Source organism: Trachurus trachurus, assembly GCF_905171665.1.
Source record: "Trachurus trachurus genome assembly, chromosome: 12".
Classification (NCBI taxonomy): Eukaryota; Metazoa; Chordata; class Actinopteri; order Carangiformes; family Carangidae; genus Trachurus; species Trachurus trachurus.
This window is the reverse complement of record NC_139908.1, coordinates 28,100,196-28,121,945: the sequence shown is the minus strand read 5'-3', so window position 1 is coordinate 28,121,945 and position 21,750 is coordinate 28,100,196. Positions and strand designations below refer to the sequence as shown.

Here is a 21,750-nt window from a genome sequence, read left to right as displayed (position 1 = left end):
TCTTTTCTCGTCGCTACCCCTTCTCCTCTCTCCCTCTGTCGAATTCCACTCCAGGGATAAATAAATTACGGTCTCGCTTGTGGTGGTGATGGCAGCGGAGAAAGCCACAGTGTAAGTGAATGGGAAATTTGGACACGCACAGCAGCCAACATAGCTGAAGAAGCAGGGGGTTTATCGGTTGGAGCTCTACGATTTCAGGATGAAATTAATTAACCACGGGGAATATTGGCCGCAAGTGAGCGCCGACCGTATAAACACAAACCAAATGGGCCTCTCCATCCTTCCATTTTCCCTTTCATTTCCAAAAACACGGACACTGAGCAAAAACACCGTGCTAAAACAGAGATTAATCAAATAGGGGGAAAACATGCCTCTAGTGAATGAATTCTAAGCACACACAGAAGATAAAAACAATCCATTTAACCCCCCCCCCAGGAAAGACGCTAGCTGTTTGACGGTTTAGCTCTCCCGAGAAGCAGAGCACGGTTGATTAGCCCAAGGTGTAGCCCAGCACGGTCACTCCTTCAAGGAGCAGCCGAGACAGGTGTACGGCTCGGTGTGTTAGCTAACGTTAACGTCACTGTGGACGGTGCGGTTCCCACGGACGGCAACAGCCCTCACACACACACACCATAACACACTCTGTGGACCGGAGACTTACCGTGGACGTTAATAACGTGCTGTAGACATAGAAGCACCGGCAGCAGAAGGAGCCCTGGGGTGGACGTGACCATCTCTCGCAGTGGAAAACACGGTTTGCTAGCTGAGCGCTCGCGGGTTGCCTCTCTGCCCTGCCTGCTGCCTTTCTTGTTGGCTCGCGATGGTTTGCTTGGTCTTTGATGCTGCCGGTTCACGCGCAAACCACACATACATACATGAATATATACACTCACACACACTCTCACTCACACACACACACACGCGCGCGCGGGCTGATGGTCACAGGACAGGAGAGACACAGGACAGGACAGCCGATCCGCAGCACGCGCTTCCGAGGACTGTGGACGTAGGCGGCCGCCGCGCGCACACCACGCTCCTTTTGATCTCGTCCTACAACCACGCGCCGTGGGGGCTCTGGATCCCTCCTCTAAAGCTGAAATCCATGTCCTAATATTGACTGTCACGAGCTGCTCCACAGGCCAGTCAGTTACTGCTGCCACACAGAGCCATCACAGCTGTGCTGCTGGATCTTTTTCCTCCTTCAGTCCCTATTTGTTAACCCCTCACTACCCGCAGGAAATAGTAGGCTAGGCTAAGGCAAGGCAAGGTATCTTTATTTATATAGCGCATTTCATACCAAGGCAACTCAATGTGCTTTACATAAAGACAGAACATTAAAAAAAGAAGCATAAAACAGAATAAAAACAAACAAAACACTAAAAACAGAGTTATATAGCCTATAAAGTCGACTTTATTTACTCGCAAGCCAAATTTAAAAGACATGGCAGTAATCATGTTGTCAAGTTTTATATCCCTTCTTCCTGGTCAATATTAAATTGACAGATATTGATTACAAATATGGATTACACGGAGGAGAATATATGTAAATGTTTTGGGTTATTTTGGGTCTGACATTTTCCAGAGTGACAAATCACCTGTCAAGAGTAACTATAGATCAGTTGCAATGCTCACGGTCCATGGTCTTTAGTGCCTTCATTTTATTTTTAACATTTCATTATTCTACTGTTAACTTTAACTGATCAGCGGCGCCAGTGGCCATAGGTGGTAATTACAGGATAGTGCTCTATATTGAATTTGTAGCCTATTTATCCCCAGAAGCCAGAACCCCTGAGAGCAAGTAAAACAGGACATATGATGTGAACATTAACGTGTGTCAATTGTTTTCAACATAACACCATCCAAGCGACGGTTTGATTCGATTCATCATGCACTGTATCTACACAGGAAAAGCCACAAATACCTGCTGTACCTCACAATTTAATATGTCAAATAACAGAAAATTAAATGTTATCATTGGGTAATTTATTTTCCGTTCCAGAGGCACCACATGCTCAGTTTTGGTTGAACATTTTGTAAGAGCAGATGTCTCATTTTTGTGAATTTTTGTGAATACAAAAATCCTGGAACAAACCTCATCTCCAACATTTTCTTTGCTGCGTCTGTCTGGTGCTATTTCTCCCCATTTTGATCACCAGGCCTTTGGATTTTCCAGAGGGGAGCTAGCATGCTGCCAGGTTTCACAGGCTCCCACAGTTCTTATCAGAGGATTGAAGCTCATCTTCAGTGATGGCTGATGGCTGCTGAGACACCCCAAGGCCCATTCTGTCCCAGATTTTTTACATACTATGAAAAACACACAATGTACTGTATAATTCTGTATGTGGACATCTTTTTGTCAGTATTTCTGTCAGCATTGTGCCTTCTACTCCAAGCACACACTAAAACATACACAAACTGGCTGTACATTTAAAGGCTGGAAGTCCACTTTCTTATGAAATAGGCTACAACTGTGAATCATTAGTTGCTGGCGCACCAGGATCCTATACTATTGAGGATAGAAGTAGCTCTAACTTGTGAAAAAAAAACATAGGCTACCTTTGACAGAATAATAAGCAGTGTGTTTTTTTTTTCCCCATGGCAGAAAATGGTCTGAGCCGAGGCATCGTTTAGCTCAGTTGGTAGAGTATCGAATCCTCACTCAGGTGGTCCTTCGCTGCGTGTCATTCCCCCTCTCTCTGCCTCACACATCCTGCTTCTCTCTCTCTCTCTCTCTGTCGACTATACTATCGATTAAAGGCAAAAAAGCCCCAAAATATACTTACTGGTCTGGGCTTATGCAGTTTTCCATGCAGTGGTTTATCCGCCCCTCACAGTAAAACATTATACTAGAATTGAATCATATCAGCTACTGTAATCTTATAACATCAATAAAGTATGCAGAAGAAAGACAGCACCTCACTGGTCTGGACATGTTGCTAATGGTAACTGTGAGACAATGAAATCCAGTCCATTCTGTTGAGTTTGAGGGCCCATCAGACACTAAAGCATGACATAGCAGTTTATTAAACTTAGAATTTCATTTCATTTTGATTTATTTCATTCATGGTATGTACATTCTCACATGGTTGCACATATTTACATAATGTACACATTTTCACCATGAATGAAAAGGAGCAGGATGAAGAAAACTTATAGTACCTGCCCCTCTCTGTTGTTATAGTTACATTGGCTTACTTCAACACCAAGATTATTCTCTGTTTCAAAATATTAAAGATGATGAAACATAGTAATGACAATAAAACAAACAAAATAGCAGTAGACACCACTCATCTATCTATCTTTTCTTATTTTTCCCTTCTTTTTCTCCTTCTCCTTCTTCTTTTTTGTAGATGCTTATCTTATTTTCTTAACCCTCAGGTGACCCTTCAGTCTTTTTCAATTTTTACCCCTGGACAAAAATTTCAACTTATAGTAAGAGACATTTAGACATCAGTTACTCCCAAAATTTTTGTGATACATATAAGGCTGGATCTTGACCTATCATAAAAATCACTTTTGACATGGGTTACACATTTTTTTAACCCCTTCCTGGCCAGTTGTTGTTGCAGCAACAACACATGAGTTCTCTATTTTCATTGATTTAAAAAAAAAATAATAATAATTTTTTAATTCTTTATTCCAGTCTGTATTATATTCTGAAGGTTTTTTTTCTGAGTGCATTGTTGATATATCATTCATACAGCATTTTATTCATACGCATATGGCGAAATATTATTTTTTTTTTTTACGTATTGACAGTATTTTCTCATTTACAGAGTGATAAAAAGAGATATCCAAAATTCCCTCAGTGAAAACTTTAGACACAAATATGTCAACAAAATAAAAAAAGAATTTTGAAAATAGCTTTATCCATTTCAGTTCTGGAAATGTAAATGTAAACAAATCAGTACATATTTCATTAGATATTGCCTCATTTACTATTTAAACATAAAATTTCAGAAAACTTGTAATACAAAAAATGTTTGTCTAAATGTGAGTAATAAAATTGGAACATTACATGGTGATACCTGTTAGTTAATTTTTTTTTCAAAAATGCATTAAAAATCCCATAGGCAGAGGTGGACATTTCCGTCCGACGAAGGATCCTTAACGTGTTTATTTTTCATTACGGGCCCAAAAATTGGACTATCATTCTGAAATTCGGGACATCCAGAGTTGACCCAAAAATACACCTCCTTGCCAAAAAAAGGAAAGAGTGCCAGGTGGACAAAAATGTCCAGGGGTCATCTACTGAGACATACTACAACTTTTCAATTCCTTGTTTTGTGAATGCCATACTTTTACACCTGCAACAGAAATACACATTTGTTTTAAGCTTAACCTTACAAATGTATGTTTAAAATCTAGCTTCAGTCTGTTGTCCCCTTCCTCCAATTTAAACAAGCTTTGTAAATGTCCTGGTAATGATCTTGAATTAACTTTATTGAGCCCCCGAGGAGGGAAATTTGTTTGTTCCAGCACCACATAACAATAAAAGGCAAAAACACAATATATATAAATAGACAGATAAATACCCTTGGCACACACACACACAACATTCATTCATTCATTTTAAATATGGTCAGCTAGACTGCCCAGGTCTGGAGGCTACATACAGTATGTGTTATAGAGTGTGATGGCCCCAGGCAGAAAGGATGTGCTGTAGCGCTCCCGTGCACATCGAGGCTGCAGGAGTCTTTGTCTGTGGCGGCTCCTCAGGCGTCCAGGCTGCTGTGGAGGGGGTGGGAGACGTTGTCCATGGTGGATTTGATCTTCAGCATTCTGTGTCCTGGTCCCCACAATTGATCCAGCCTTTTTTATGAGTTTGTTGTCCCGCACCCCCAGAAGATGGTACTAGCCAGTAGCCACTATACCGACTGGTAAAACACTGTATAATAAACTGCTGATCACTCTAAATTAACTTCTAAAAGATGCCACAGATTTCTATGTTTTCCCCTCTCATTTGTCACCCATCTCTGTACCATTCCTCCTACCATACTACCATTCCTCATTCACCCTCCTCCCTTCAGGCAGGAAGTACAAAGTCCCCCTGGCCAGAAAATCAATCCACAAAAAATCATTCATTCCATCTGCAGTCACAGCCCTCAACAGTAGAAGAACTCCAACTCCAACCTAAACAACCCAAAATGACTTGCTGCTATTGTGCTTCTTATTTTTTGTAAATGTTTTATTGCCTTACTGTGTTTTTATTGAGTGTATGTAAAGTGGTGAGCCCTGTCAAAGACACATTTCTGCTACCCTTTGGGGCAGACAATCAATCAATCAATCAATCAATCAATCAATCAATCAATCAATCAATCAATCAATCAATCAATCAATCAATCAATCAATCAATCAATCTATCTATCTATCTATCTATCTATCTATCTATCTATCTATCTATCTATCTATCTATCTATCTATCTATCTATCTATCTATATATCTATCTATCTATCTATCTATTAGTCTTGTTGAGAAAAGAATTGACCATTAAAGGGGAATTGCTGTTTTTTTTTTTTTTACAACCTGGACCTTATTTCTAATACGATAATTTACTCACCCAGATAACTTTGTACATTTATATACAGTATATTTGAGAGAGAGAGAAGGCTATAAAACCCTCTTCCTGTGTGTCCTTTTCTAATTCTCACATTCTTGGACTCACCCCCACCCTCACTTGCTGTAAAAGTTAGGTCGACTCACACATGCAGGAGACAGCAGAGATGTGCAGGTAGAGGGGTATAGGGCCGGTAAACTGCACTAATCTCCACTGTCAAAGTGATTGCCTGTGACATACTTAACCTCTGCAATAAATCAGTGGCATAAAATGACACCTTTGCACATCAAAATCAAGTTGTTAATTAATTTAACTTCTTGATCAGATAAACCATGTCTGGGTTTGCTTGGATCTCTGTTATGTCCAGTCATTTCTCTTTGACAGCTCCTGCCCCCCAGGTTTGTTACAGTATATTTATGCTGTTGTTTTGACTGGCTCTGTCAGGAACAGTTCAAAACAGCATTTGATATGATCACTTCTGAAACATGTCATTTTCTAGCTTGCCCAGTGATAAGGATCAGCACTGGAAGGTTACAGGCCCAGCAGACCCCCCCCCCCCCCCCCTCTCCTCATTATCACTCGCTCCTCATCAGTTGTCTCATGGTGATCATATGTCCTCCTCTGTGAGATTTGAAAACTGGTCACAGTGGTTGTTATCTGCTGTCATCTGGACTGTGCAGGGATGGTGATAGTAGATAACATTCCAGAAAAGATTCATTGGAGTGGCTTAAGGAGCATACACCTGTATGGCTATGTTAGATGGGGCAGCACTTCTGAGTCTGCTCTAAAGTATCATTGCTGTTTTAGTTGTGTCCATACGACTTTAACATGATAAAGACTGATAAAGACATACTATACATGTATTATGGTCTCTGCCAACAGAGAGACAGAATCGTGAAACAATTTAGAGGGATAGTTCACTCAAAATTCAAATTTCACTCATTATCTACCTACCCTCATGTCGATTAAAGGGATAGTTCACCCAAAATTCAAATTTCACTCATTATCTACTCACCCTCATGTCAACTAAGAGCTGTGAGAATTTTCAGAGTCCTCCGTGCCTTCTCTGAGTTACGGGGGGGTCCGTGCAGCATTATTTGTCAATGGTTGTGAATGGATACCAACTTTCTTCGTCCAAAAAGACACACCAAAAAACATCCAAATACCTTCACACAGCTCGTCTGTAATGTCCCTCTTGTATTGAAGCCCCGACATGAGAAACTGTTCCGAAAAAAAAAAAAAAGTCTATATTTTAAGCTTGTTTGTAGCGGAAGCTCCCAGTGTCTCGGTTCACTGCTCTTCCTGCGAGATTTGCACTGACCGGCGGAACAATTTCTCATGTCGGGGCTTCAATACAAGACGGACATTACATACGAGCAGCATGGAGGTATTTGGATGTTTTTTGGTGTGTCTTTTTGTTACGAAGACAGTTGGTATCCATTTGCAACCGTTATATGGACATGCACTGCTACGCCGAGACCCCCTGTAACTCAGAGAAGCCACGGAGGACTCTGAAACTTCTCCCAGCCCTTAGTCCACATGAGGGTGAGTAGATAATGAGTGCAATTTGAATTTTGGGTGAACTATTCTTTTAATGCTGTAACAATTTTGAGTGAGAGTCTTTGTTTAACCTTTGTGAAACCAAGTGTTTCTGTTTTTCAATTTGTCACTGGGCTGAGACTAAAATATCACACCTGAAAATAATCATCTATGTATTTTTTCTTGAGTTACAAGTGGTGTCTTACTCAGGTCTTTCAGTTGCTGATTTGCATAATGCTATTTAAAAAGAGGGCCGAGCACGAAGAGTCTCTAAATACATTTTTTAATACAATTTCAACATATATTCATGTAAAAAATAATATATTTGCAATTTTACAGTACAGTATTTTACAGTACATACAGCATTTACATATAAATATAGGGACATTTCAATTTAGAAAGAGAAAAACATGTTTACAAGCCCAGTACCATGATGAACAACCAATTTCAGTGGGGAAAGTACAGGACATTTTTCAATGGGCAATGGGCATTCTACAGTGATCATCAGTAACAATTACAGTGTTTGAACAGTGCACCTGGACAAGAAAGAAAGAAAGAAAGAAAGAAAGAAAGAAAGAAAGAAAGAAAGAAAGAAAGAAAGAAAGAAAGAAAGAAAGAAAGAAAGAAAGAAAGAAAGAAAGAAAGAAAGAAAGAGCACACCTAATAAAATCAATTCTGCCTTAATTACCCATATAATAGATGTGCAAAGTCAAAGGCAACTGTTTGTGATACGTCTTTGGGTCATTCAGTCTGAAATGGACCATTTGAAATCTCTTAGTGCACAATATGAAATGAGACAGTGGGTCTGTCCCTTTACTTACACCTGCAGTTTTGACACTTATGCAGATGTCATGTGCCACCAGGTGGTAGACAGGTGTGTCTGTGTCCCATGACAGAAAAATGTCAACAAGAAATTCCCATGCTGTCTAATAACACCTCAGAGTGGTATTTAGAGAAACCAACCCAACTCTTCACACTGGAAGTAACACACCAGACATGTAATAAAGAGACATGATGAATTCTGACTAAAGATAATTAACGTTGAAACAAGAATTTATGGCAGACACTAAACATATCAGTGATATATTAATCTTGATTAGACTATTGAGAATGTCATGGATGTCTGACACTGTAAAAAGTCTCTCATCCTACAAAATGTTTAGGACTAGTTTGGTATCTTCTATCCAGAAAAATAATACTCTATGTCTAGTATAATTGAAATGAATTTGTAATTTTATGGATATTTTCTGTCTGTTTGTTTCTTGTGTTTTTTCTTTATCTCTTTCCCTTCTTTGCTTTTTTCTCTTTTCTTTTTCTATTGGTTGATTTGTTTTAGTGATTTTGTATTGAGGGGGAGGATTTTTTATAAGGCCTTTGTGCTTCTTTTCCTCTCCTGCACAATTATTTGCCTTTTAATAAAATTCTTGTTTTATCATTGTGCATATGAAAAAAAAAAAATCGGTCTCCATCAAGATAATACGTTTTTTTTTATATACAGTAGGCTGAATGCATTGTTACTGTAATGCTACATGCTCTACATCTTTAAAGTAGAGACTTGACTTCTTGAAAATACTGCAAGTTTGAGAGTGAGTACTGGGATAGACCCTCATGAAAAGACATGATCATTAAAGACAGAGTCCCAGAGTGGTCTGGTGGTATTTTGTGTCACAGCGCCCTCCTGTGGACAACACACACACCCATCTGACAGGTTCTTGGATTGTGCCTCATCTGACTCCTCACATAGCAGCAGGGATGTTTCAAAAACACAGCAAATGTTTGATTAAAGAAGATTTTTCATCCATGACTAAAATATTCTATTAAGTTTGTTTGTGTCTAGTTTGTTTGTCATGTTGTAATTAATTGAATAATGTTCCACAAGCACAAAAAAAATAATCTGTTGATCCACTGAACAGTCAGAGGTAAGACTGGTTTTAACATACTGTGACAGTTATTGAATCTGTGTGAGTTTATCTCCACATGTTGTTGATGAGAATGGATCTCAGATGCACCGACGCCCTTTTCTCCACACCACACCGTTGTGGTTTGGTTGAAGTTGTGTTACTTTGTGAAGGGCTGCTGCAGGCAGAGCGAGCCGTGGTGTGGAAGAGGATGACTGTGGTAGTGTTCGATCAGAGCCGACAAAGTGGGAAAGGTCGCATCACTTTCCAGAAAGATGACGCCGTCCTGTGAGCAAGAGACTTTATCATTGTCATGTCTTTACACACATTTACACATCTTTACCAATACTGTAGATAATTATGTTTTATTTCATACATAGTTCACAATTTGATAGGCTGCAGGTTTCTCACCTCTTCAAACAGTCGATAGTTTCTGGCTTTGCCTATACTGACATCCCACACCACCAGCACCTGGAGAACACAAATGATTTAAATCCAAACTGATGAATATGAAGTAGTTGTAGCTGTAGAATTGATTTTTTACTTTTGTTGTTGCTTTCCTTAAGGCTGCATCATAGCTAAATAAAAACATTTGTTGTTGTTTTTACTTAAAAGCTTTTCATATTTTACCTTGGAGGTTTTGGTTCCAGAGTTCCTGATGCCATACAGTCCATCCTGTGGGGGGCTAAGTCCTTCTCTGAATAACCTGCAGGTCCAAACACAACAGATTAAAGGTTAGTCAGGGTCCAGGGATGTAAAAACATATGGTACCACAGACAAGCTAATTACAGTCTCTATTCTATTCTATTCTAGCTTCTTTCCACAGTCCACCGACATTTGTTTCTTGTCAATTCTCAATTGCTTGTAGGTGTGAGCATTAGTGTGTGCTTTGTTTGTCTCTATATCAGCCCTATAATAAACTGACGACTTGTTGAACCCCAATGTCATGTATGTGTACCATTTCATTTCTTATTTTATTGTCCATTGTATCACGACTACAGGCAAAGGCTTTTTTGTAAGATTTCTGTTGAAGATAGCCCAGATTTGTTCTCGATGTCTGATGAATGTATACTTAAGTATTTGTTTGTAGAAAAGGTGTTCCCATTGGCAAAGTTTATTTTGGAGGCATTTAAGCAGCAAGTTTTTCAGTCCCGGCAACTGTTTTTGCTCTGTGTGCGTATGTATGTGTGGATGTGGGCATGCATGCATGTGTGTTTGTGTGCGCATGTGTGGATATATAAAAATCTGTAGATGTGTGAGCATGCATGCATGCATACGAGCATGTATTCCTTATCTTCCTGTGTGTGCCGGTTTTTGTTTTTGTTTTGTGTTTGGTGTGTCTTGTAAGCCCATGAGGGCTGGGCACCTAAAGGTGCAAGACACCACGTTTAATAAAAACCAACCAACTACCAACTGTACCCCTGGGATTGGCTCCACCCCCCTTGCTACCTTTTACAGTCTGATAAACTAATAGAAGTTGGATGGATGGATCAATACCTCTTTCTCACTACTCATTTTAATTTAGATAATTTTGAATACTTCATTGGTGGACAACCAAAGATTGAACAAGAATACACAATCATTATTATACAATACTAGTTTTTTTAAAAACAGAAACTGTAACAACTGTTGCCACTAGAGGGCACACATGAATGAAGCACATACTTCTCTACCATGCTGGTTTCAGTCGTGTCGAGGAAAACGGAGTCTGGCAGCTGCACCTGTCCACAGAAACAGCAACATGTGAACAACGTGTTTATTGGAGTCTAAAAATGATTTAAAATCTAGACAAGTAAACCGCTTCTAGTCTTCAAATGGGCAAGTAATGTGTTGCTTTAGGATTATAATTGGTTTGTGGGTGAAGATGTCCAGTTTGGCGTCTTATTTTGGAATGAAACACATGATCTATTTCTACAGTTGAGGACAATGAGAGTTTCATTAGCCTGACACATCAAAAAACACTGTCAGTGGTTAGAATAGATAGGAATAATTCAACTAAGCAGAAAAACTGACTTGCATTAATGCATCATAACACAGTCCAATTTCTGTCTCTTACATTCTCGTAGTCGTCATCAGAGTCATGTCCTCCACCTCGTCTGTCTCGTTTCCCGGTCATCTCTGACACTGCCTCGTCTCCTGATGATCGGAAGCTCTGGCCTTCTGGAGATGCTCTTCTGGTGGGAAAACATGTCTCAGTGAGGTAGTCTCAGCCAGGTTCACCTGTTCCTCAGACCTCAGGGCCTCATTCACGAACATAGACGGCGCCAGGGTAGGGTTAGGGTTAGGGTTAGGCTATAGCCCCATCGAGAGTTGTGTTAGCCCTACCATTAGCCCTAAACAACCAAGAAAAAAAAAGGAGTCCAACAGCGCCACCACGTCGTAACGGCAGAATTTCGCCCTAATGGCTTTTGTGTTTGTTTTTATTCTGTTTTATGCTTCTTTTTTTAATGTTCTGTCTTTATGTAAAGCACATTGAGTTGCCTTGGTATGAAATGCGCTATATAAATAAAGATGCCTTGCCTAATGGTTGACGAAAGCAAAGATATCCGTAAAAGTGAATAGATTTCCAGTGTTGTGCGGTATTTAAGAACAGCTTAAGAAATCATTTAAGAAAATACTTACCCATTGTTTCCACCCCTTGAAATGAATTTGACTTAAAAAGTTTGGTTGTGTTGTCGCTGTTGTTGTACGAGTTTACACTTCTACTGCTTTCCTACATTTCTTCTCCTAGACCTAGGCTGTTCAATCATTTACATGACATGTTCATCACATATTGTAAATTAGGCTAAGTGCTCTGTACTGAATGCAGAGGTCTTATCCAAAAATCACAATTAACAATGTCTGTTTAAAGGGATAGTTCAACATTTTGGCAAATTGGCCCATTGCCATAATCCCTATAGTTTTAGCAGTAGGTTCGTTACCTTTAATTGTTGGTGCAAGCTATTTTTAGAACGGCGGAGCAGAGCCGCGAGCTGCTCAGAGCTACGCTACGGAGGCTAATGGGATTTCTTGGTTTCCCTCATCAAACTCATCAAATACACAATCCAACAACTCCACAACGCTCTGGTGGACAAGTTGTGACCTGCACATTCACCACGCTATGAGATAATAACACAACGTTACCAGACAGAGTTGTTTTGTTGTTGCCAAAATGTTGAACTATCCCTTTAACAATTATAAAACAGACATTAGGTTGATTTTTCAAGTTCAACTTACTGAAGCGAGGTTCCTGACTGCTTGGACTTGGACAGCGCTGCAGGCAGTGGAGGTTTGATAGTTGGTGGAGGAGGTTTGTGGATTCCTGACTTATGTCCTGGTTTGAGTAGTGGAGAGACCGGCGGGTGGACGGCAGATCCACCGACATTTGGAAGTGGTAGAGCTGGCTTGATGCGGAGATTACTCATCATCCCGTGGTGGTTGTTGCCCAGCGACTGGCTCCCTCCAGTAGTAAGGGGGCAGTGGGCAGGACCATTTAGGAGCATCCTGGTCTCTAATTGGTCACAGATGGGCAGAGTTGCGGGGGATTGGACAAAACTGGGTAAAGGCCTCCAGTTTCTCTTGTCATTCCCAAGTTCCTGAATAGACATTGCTCTACCCTGAGGACTTCTTTTGGGGTTTGGGGGGGGTGCTGGAGGGGCAGAAAATAAGGGCTTTTGTGGGCGGGGAGCAAAGGGGAGAAGAGGAGGTGGGCCCTGGGGGGGGTCCTTTAGTATCGAAGGTGGGAGGAAAGAGGGTAGGGGTCTTTTTGGGAGTGGGGCAATAGGGTCTCTGTGTTGTAATGGGAGGGGAGGAGCCGGCCCTTTGTGGAAACTTGTACTGGAGTCTTGACGGAGCTGGAAGGCAGCTGGTACTGGTGGAGGAGGGTAGGAGGGGGGTGGTCCTGTGGGTCGACCTGAGGAGGTAAGACAAGGACAAATCAGACTTGTTTCTGGTTTAGTTAAAGGGACAACCAGGAGTTTTAGAAAAGCGAAGCGTTTTCACACTACATTTATGAGCCTCCGTGCGCACCATGAAATTCTTTGACCGGCGCAAGACAGACTCATGTTTTCATTCATCAAGAATTAAAGTCAGAGGTTCAAAGACGATCAGATACCGCCGTAGTTCCGACCATAAACGGTGATTCGGCGACGTTATTCTCATGACTCGCCGCGAAACCGAAAGTAAAGAAACGTTTCCACCACCACTAATAATAACAAAATAACGATAGAGACAAAACGATATATTTATCGAAAATGGGCCCATTAACAAGTGGTAACGTAGATTCATCCACATTAATATGAGACTTTTTTATTGTCACGGAATTTTTCGTTCGGCCGATGGAGAAACTCCTCGTTGTCCCTTTAAGTCTATATTGATAAACTTCATTTCAACTGCATAATCTAATTATAAAGATTATAGTTTAAAATTCAAAAAACATGAACATTTGAACCTGTGTATTATTGGAATAGTTTAGTATTGAATGCACAGTGACAAGGTATGTTTATACATTGCACTAGGCCCAGTTTAATATAATACCCAATTTAATACAGTATACTGTATCTCTCCATCAGTGTGGGGTTCCTTGGCCTGAAGAAAATGTAAGACCCCTGCTATAAAACATACAAATAACTACACTTTTACTTGTAGTAATATGCAAAAAGTTTAGAATTTTCACAGGAAAAAGTTCCAGTTGTTTACAAGGGGATCAGTTTCAAGTGATTTTGGAATTTATGTCTTCAGCTTATCAGTGAACAAGGCTCTTTTGTGATGAAGGTTGGTTCTGTGCCAGAGTCACTCAAAATTAAATAAAATAAGTATAGTGAGTGCTACATGTGATTGAATACTAGATAAACAAAAATAAACTCCAGGCAGTAATGCTAAGCCTTGATGCAGAGAAGGCTTTTCAACGTGTTAATTAGGAGTTCTCTCCCACTTTAGCTTCTCTCCACTGGCTTCCTGTAGGATTTAGAATAGACTTCAAAATCCTCCTGCTGACTTATAAGGCTCTTAATGATAAAGCTCCGTCCTATCTGAAAGAACTAATCATTTCTTACTGTCCTACCAGAGCACTCCGCTCCCAGAACGCAGGTCTGTTAGTGACTCCCAGTATCTCTAAAAACAGACTGGGAGGTAGAGCCTTCAGTTACCGGGCTCCTTTACTGTGGAACCAGCTCTCTCCATGGGTCAAAGAGGCAGACACTCTAACTACATTTAACTCTAGACTTAAGGGTGTACAGAAATGGCTGTTTGTCCTGTTTGTCGCACCAAGTTTCCACGAGTTGCCACACGAGTTTAACCGAGTAAGGAAAACAAATTTGATTGGTCGTTATTGAGCGGATGGGATATTCAAAGCTTGGGGCAAGACCGAGCTCGGTGTGTGTGTGTGTGTGTCTCAGACGTTTGATTGACGGATGACGGATCCAGTATCAGTGGCTGATGAATCGTGTGCAGCGTGACGCATAATACGTGCGCCTTCAAGGCTGCATTGTCCAATGCGAAAAAAAATACCACACTTTCATCCTGGATTTACTCGAAAATAGAATTTTTCACAAAGTTTGGGCTCCATCGTCTGATAGATGAGTTATTACACTAATGTTAAGTTCAATTTTCTTTTATGTACAGCTTTAAGACCTTCCTTTATGACAGAGCTTTTAGTTAGGGCTGGTTCAGGTAGCTCTGAAGCATTTTATAGCTACGCTGCTATAGGCTTAGACTGCTGGGGACACATCTGGTTACATGGAGCCCTCTTTATCCCTTTATTTATCCTTTCCCTTTCCTTAATTGCCTATTATCTGCTGCCTCCTTCAGTTATATTGTTTCCCTCTATTCAATATTATCTTCTCAGCGTATTTCATTTCATTTCCAGAGCTGCCAGTTGATGTGTTTGATTAAAAAAAAGGACAATGATACTCCAGGACAGGGTTGGGTTTTAGTCTGAATCTCTGCATGTTTAACCTCAATGTTACCGGTTTTTATATCAGACAGCATTTTTCATCTTCATTGTAACTGACTATACACAAAGCTCAGTTCAGGTGGTGTGTGTGTTGTTACCTGTAGACGTAGGTGAACACTCGCTGTCCGGCTTCATGTAGTCTTCCTCGTCATCCTCATCATCCTCCTCAACATAATCTACACACAACAAAGAGTTACAAAAGTTTGAAAACACAATGACACTCATGTATGTTTTGTGTATTCATTTGTTCGTGTGGTCTCACCATCTTCTGCGTTGCTCTCAGTGTGTTTGATATCCATGGGCTTCTCAATTGTGCCATAGAAACTGTCTGCATCTGAATCAGAGTCACTACGGCAACAACAAAAAGAAGTTGCTGTGAATGAAAACATATGGACCATGTTCTACAACTGAGCCTATATTCGCTGTTGACAAAACTAGCTAGTGGGCGACTTTTCAGTATTCTGAATGATACCATCATCTTTATTAATTAATTTAAAGGATAATTATTCTTATGACGAACAGATTATTATTCTATATTTATATTTTCTGACAACAATGTCTGAGTTATTGTATGTTTTTCATGTTATGTGATTTTCCTATGTGTGGACCCCAGGAAGGATCCCCATTAGTGGCTGCGTGCTAATAAGCAAACAAACAAATAATCTCAGACTGTGTAGTTTGCCAGCTAGCAATGGCCAAGTCATCTGGTGCTGGGATAGTAGCATTTTTTTAAAAGTGGGGTTGTATGATCTACAAATAGCCCCTAAGTACTTTAATTGCAGTAGAAGACTCTCTGCACTCCTCCCGTTAGCAACGCCAGCCCATAGCCCTTCCCAGAGATTTACAACATACAGTGTTGTGAACAGACCCAAAGAAACGGCCTATTTTCGCAGCCTAAAAGAGGTTTTACATGGATCTAACCAACTGTGTATTTTTTTTCAGGTAAAACCTCTTTTAGGCCGTGAAAATAGGCCGTTTCTTTGGGTCTGTTCACAACACTGTATGTTGTAAATCTCTGGGCAGGGCTATGGGCTGGCGTTGCTAACAGGAGGAGTGCAGAGAGTCTTCTACTGCAATTAAAGTACTTAGGGGCTATTTGTAGATCATACAACCCCGCTTAAAAAAAATGCTACTATCCCTTTAAGACACATACACCATCACCACCTTCAGGGATATCACCGCCATGAATTTGTGTTGAAGCTAAAAAATGTGTTGTCATACTCTGTGTTAGACCACTAAAGGATGGCCGATGTGTATTTTTCTCAAATTACAAAAACATGAAATCAAACGTGAAAACATGAATCATTTTAACTTAATATCAAACCAGTTTAGAGAGAGTAGCGGGACTTACATTAAACCTAATGAAAAGCTATCAAATGAGCCTAGGCTTAGGGTTTTTAAGACTTGCTTAAATAAAGTTCTTCCATTGCATTGTTTCAGCATTTCATAGTAAACATAACCATAGTTTACAGATTATGTAATAACTGTGACGTAAAACATTATCTGTGATGTTAAGTTACCTGGGAATGTGGGACTCTTTCCGGTCGTTATAGTGATCTATCTCCCTTCGCAGGTATCGCATCCATTTCTGTAAGAGGCAGAAACAACATGTAGCAGATGTTTGAGTGCATGTGAAACTTTCATTTCATTTCTTACACTTGAGTCCACATTCTTTGTGAACTGTTTAGAGCAATAGTCGGTCAATTTATTATTAGTTACATGTCTGTACATTCGTGCAAGTGTTATCTCTAACATCTGAACTTGCACTTCCAGTAACTGCATGTATTACCAATATGTCTGCCATACTGAAGCAGAGTTAGCAATTACAAGTATAAAATATATTATATACATGATATTGTGTTATTTGTGTTATTCAAATGTATTTTGGTCAGTAAAACTTATAATATGGTTCTTCTTACCCTTCTCTCATCCTCACTGGCTGCAGAGAAAAACCATGTCCTGTGTTTTTTGCTGAAGTGGACGATCTTAAAAGGAAAAACGTTACTGGACGTCGTCTCCTCTGCTGCTCTCATCACCCTGTGGAAGTGGAGAAATGTCATTTCAACAACTTCTGCTGGAGATTATTTGTGTTGAACAATATATGTGTCTTAAAATATACATAATTACAAACACAGTCTGGTTAATGAAGAGGTATTTGTTGTTCGACTATTGTTTTTATGTTGTTATAGTCAAAGTCAATGATATCAACAGATCTGTGACTTTACACGGGAGTTGTGCACAAATTTAATTTTGTTAAACAACATGGAGGGAAAGCTAATTGTCTTGGTCTGCATTTCACAATTCTTTAGGATTGACTTTACTGTAACCTGGTGTGCTGGTGAATGAGCAGAAAATGAATAAAAGTAAGTATGTAATGCAAGTTACATACACACTATTTAAGGCAAACACACAATGTTCAGGCTTGTGAGATCAATTCCTAGGACTGCATGTGAATCCAGTTTAATGTGTCAGAAGTTATAAATAAGGTTTCTCTGTTTATATGTTGACAGTCTTATGTTACAATAACACGTTTGCAGGATGTCAGTAAACAGTGACCATGAAAACACGTTAAAAAACATCAGAACTGGCTGAAAACGAAGAAGTTCCACTGACCTGTTGTAGCCATTGAGAGAGAATGCCCCCTGTGGAGTGGGAGAGGTACTGCTCTTGAAATAGTACACACAGCCCTTATGAATGATAATGTACCTCAATGGCCCTGAAAGACAAGTGACATTATGATAAGAATGTTTCTATCCATCCACTGGTGGAACTTAAAGGGATAGTTCACCCAAAATTGAAATTTCACATGTGGACTAAGGGCTGGGAGAAGTTTCAGAGTCCTCTGTGGCTTCTCTGAGTTACAGGGGGTCTCGGTGTAGCAGTGCATGTCCATATAACGGTTGCAAATGGATACCAACTGTCTTCGTAACAAAAAGACACACCAGAAAACATCCAAATACCTCCATGCTGCTCGTATGTAATGTCCCTCTTGTCTTGAAGCCCCGAAATGCAAAATTGTCCCGTAAAAAATTAAACAAGTCTATATTTCAAGCTTGTTTGTAGCGGAAGCTCCTCTTTCCGGTTTGTCAAATTTGGACGAACCAGGGTCTGTCCTCTTCCCAGTTCGTCCAAATTTGACGAACCGGGAAGAGGAGCTTCGAGAAGCTTCCGCTACAAAACAAGCTTGAAATAGACTTATTAAAAAAAAATTCGGGACAATTTAGCATTTCGGAGCTTCAATACAAGACGGACATTACATAGGAGCAGCATGGAGGTATTTGGATGTTTTTTGGTGTGTCTTTTTGTTACGAAGACAGTTGGTATCCATTTGCAACCGTTATATGGACATGCACTGCTACGCTGAGACCCCCTTGTAACTCAGAGAAGCCACTGAGGACTCTGAAACTTCTCCCAGCCCTTAGTCCACATGAGGGTGAGTAGATAATGAGTGGCATTTGAATTTTGGGTGAACTATCCCTTTAAATCCCAATCACCCACATCACATGTTTTGATTGTATTAACTCACATTTCATGAGGCTGAACTGGCTGCCACCTTTCTTGTGGAGGTATCCTGCAGTGGAGACTCCTCCAGGCATGGTGAGGAGGTTCTGGGCCCCGATGGCTCGCATTGGTACCGGCCAGCACACCTCTGGAGATGACATGGTTCTACAGGAGAGAAGACAGGACAGAGTGTTACAGAGGGATAGTTCTGCAACACTGTGTAACAGATAATCTGACGGTAAAGATCATGGGAATGTAGAATTCCAGTAGAAACAAACAATGTTCTTGCTCCACTCTTTGTGTATCAAACATTGTTGTTAAACTTAAAGGGGAGAAGATGAAATATACAATATTTGAGAACTCAGAAACAACTTTTTTTTTTAAACTAAAGCAACTTCCTAACCAGTTAAAAGGATACATCCAATGGTTTACAATGACGAACGAACATCTCACAGCAAATTTCACACATAGTAGGAGACTTGGACACTTGGGTCAGTATAGATGAGCAGTATGGAGGTATCTGGATGTTTCATAGTGTGTGTTTTGGACGATTCAAAAGTGAGCTCTATCCGCCGCCATTATATGAAAATGGGTTGCCCCCCCGGAACTCCAAAAGCGTTTTGATGACTGCAAAAATTCTCCGAACCCTTCCTTGGCATGACGGTGAGTATACAAAATTGGTGAATTATTGATTTTGGGTGAAGTATCCCTTTAATCTTTCAGCGCTTTTGTAGCTACACCTGCTCAAGGTGTCAGAGATACTGGTACATTCATACCGGCTACTTACTTTTTAATGAATGAAAACACATTGACTGAACTTTACAAGTTCAGAGAAATGCAGTAAAAAAAAAACCTTTTTTAAATGATGTTGTTCTTTGTTCAGCGATACTAGTGAGTCAACATTCCATGAAAACCTGTGCTTCATGGGACTAGTGAACAAGTAGTGGAGGGATTTGTTATTCTGGGTGATGTCAGTAGGTGGCAGTAGCGCGCTGGACACTGGGTCTTCTAGCTTTGCTGTGAGCATAGACTGTATGACAGATCTGATCTGACACTGTCCTGCCATTACTATTTACATGTGTAAAGACTGTGAACTGTGTTGCAGATGTCCCTCCCTCCACAGGCGTCTACGGGCTCCCTTCGACTGGAGTACTGTTAAAGGGATAGTAGCATTTTTTTTAAAGTGGGGTTGTATGATCTACAAATAGCCCCTAAGTACTTTAATTGCAGTAGAAGACTCTCTGCACTCCTCCCGTTAGCAACGCCAGCCCATAGCCCTGCCCAGAGATTTACAACATACAGTGTTGTGAACAGACCCAAAGAAACGGCCTATTTTCACGGCCTTAAAGAGGTTTTACCTGAAAAAAATACACAGTTCCATTGTTCACCATAATACAATTTTTTCCAGCCCCTCAAAGTGCAGGAAAAACGCAGTTTTTATTTGGACCTAACCAACTGCTGATCGGCGGGCGCTAACCCTGGGCGGAGGGATACGTGAGTTGGTTAGGTCCAAATAAAAACTGCATTTTTCCTGCACTTTGAAGGGCTGGAAAAAATTATATTATAGCGAACAATGGAACTGTGTATTTTCTTTCAGGTAAAACCTCTTTTAGGCCGCGAAAATAGGCTGTTTCTTTGGGTCTGTTCACAACACTGTATGTTGTAAATCTCTGGGAAGGGCTATTATGGGCTGGCGTTGCTAACGGGAGGAGTGCAGAGAGTCTTCTACTGCAATTAAAGTACTAAGGGGCTATTTGTAGATCATACAACCCCACTTTAAAAAAAAATGCTACTATCCCTTTAACACTAGGGCGCTCCAGGGAAAGAGTAGGCCATCACCTCAACCTCCTGTCACCCTGAGCAACTCCAGAAAGAGACAGGGTCTCTAAGCCCCCTCCCTCAGTTTTTTCAGAAAAAAGAGTTTGGGTCCGGAGCCCAGCTGCTAACACGTGGCTTCTTTCCTGCCAGTAAGGTAACATTCCGCCACCAGGGCTACTCTTCCCCAGAATTCCTGCCCACGGTGGCGGCTCCCTGTTATTCTTTCGGGCGGTGCCCAACCGGTCCCGGCTCCTAGACAGCCCCCGCACCATCTGTCTGGCTCCAGGGTGGGTGGGGGTTCTGCTTCTGGCCGAGGTTACACTGACTTCACATGGTCTGCCCATCCAAGATGCCCCTAGTTCTCTCCTGCAATGTTCTTGACTGTAAAGCTCCCAGCATCAGTAGGACATTCAAACTTTTCCTACATGGTGGAGAGGCAACTTTTATGTAGGCCTACTATTGAGTGATTGTTGTTATATTACTTTCTCTTTCTTTCATTTGTAACCGGTTGGCACAAGTAATTAGTTCTAGTTAATAACGGAATTACTACATTATAAAAGTAACTAATTACCTGGAAAAGTTACTATTGCGTTACTTTCTTAAATATGTCAAAATTACTTGAACTTGCCCCCCCCCCCCCCCCCCCCCCCCCCCCCCCTGGACCTAACCAACTCCATACAGTAAGTATTCCTCCACACAAGCAGGCTCTGCAATGCAACTGTCGCATTATTTTACAACGCAGTAAATGCCATCACTGTTCAAAACTTGTTCCTGTGTAACCAACTTTGTGCATAGGTCCAGTTAATATCACGGCCCATATTGTGTCTCCAGAGTTACATTTCATATTAATTTTGTTAATACTAAATGGAATTGAGTGTACATAACCACTATTTCCTTATAAGCACGGCCTGTATGGTCTCATGCCTGGGACTTCAGCAGTCTACTCTCACTGAATCAAAGAGCAGATACTCAGCAACATCTGCTTAAGCCAGTCAATCAACCGTTAATTATGATCTCAATCCAAAAACCATCAATGTACAACTCAGTCAAGTAGTTAGACTAGTTAGGCACTAATGTCTGTGGTAGTATATCCTTATGAATTATGACTATATTGATGTTTTTTTATGTAAATGCCTATTTAACCCTTTAACAACCCCACCAAGAAGAAACCAGTGAAAAAATGATTTTTTTTGCATTTCTTTTACCCTTAGGTGAATCATAAGCACAATCAATGATTTTTTTTTTCAACAGACCCTGTGATTTCTAAAATATTGATCTCTACCAAACGGTTGAGATGTCACTTAATGGTTGAGAACTTCATATAATACCAGTGACAGTAGATTCATTTACATAAAATGCTAATTTATGAAGAAATAAACAACAAAAAATGTCTGGGGCATTGAATACACTCTATTTCTTTCAGTATGCCACAAAACACCCCTGGTTTTTAAAATATTTCTTCGAACAAAGAAATATTGCATTTCTATTTTTCCCATCTGTTATC

At 40.4% G+C, this 21,750-nt stretch overlaps 2 protein-coding genes across 3 annotated transcripts in view; both read right to left on the bottom strand.

Annotated features, from left to right (window-relative positions):
• vldlr (very low density lipoprotein receptor) overlaps positions 1-941 on the bottom strand; it is a 50,438-nt gene extending 49,497 nt beyond the window's left edge. Inside the window, exon 1 of the mRNA XM_083983755.1 lies at positions 662-941. Within this exon, the coding sequence (XP_083839881.1) occupies positions 662-869 (208 nt within the window). The 5' untranslated portion in view covers positions 870-941. The remainder of the gene's footprint in view (positions 1-661) is intronic.
• Positions 942-7,771: 6,830 nt separating this feature from the next.
• sh3bp2 (SH3-domain binding protein 2) overlaps positions 7,772-21,750 on the bottom strand; it is a 34,440-nt gene continuing 20,461 nt past the window's right edge. For both annotated transcript variants that reach the window (XM_083983771.1, XM_083983770.1), the window contains exons 2-13: positions 18,454-18,593; positions 17,541-17,643; positions 16,847-16,964; positions 16,448-16,515; positions 15,190-15,275; positions 15,026-15,103; positions 12,212-12,887; positions 11,052-11,169; positions 10,661-10,716; positions 9,626-9,701; positions 9,407-9,466; positions 7,772-9,281 (exon numbers count right to left, since the gene is read on the bottom strand). In XM_083983771.1, the coding sequence (XP_083839897.1) occupies positions 9,156-9,281; positions 9,407-9,466; positions 9,626-9,701; positions 10,661-10,716; positions 11,052-11,169; positions 12,212-12,887; positions 15,026-15,103; positions 15,190-15,275; positions 16,448-16,515; positions 16,847-16,964; positions 17,541-17,643; positions 18,454-18,589 (1,701 nt within the window). In that variant the 5' untranslated portion in view covers positions 18,590-18,593 and the 3' untranslated portion in view covers positions 7,772-9,155. The remainder of the gene's footprint in view (positions 9,282-9,406; positions 9,467-9,625; positions 9,702-10,660; positions 10,717-11,051; positions 11,170-12,211; positions 12,888-15,025; positions 15,104-15,189; positions 15,276-16,447; positions 16,516-16,846; positions 16,965-17,540; positions 17,644-18,453; positions 18,594-21,750) is intronic.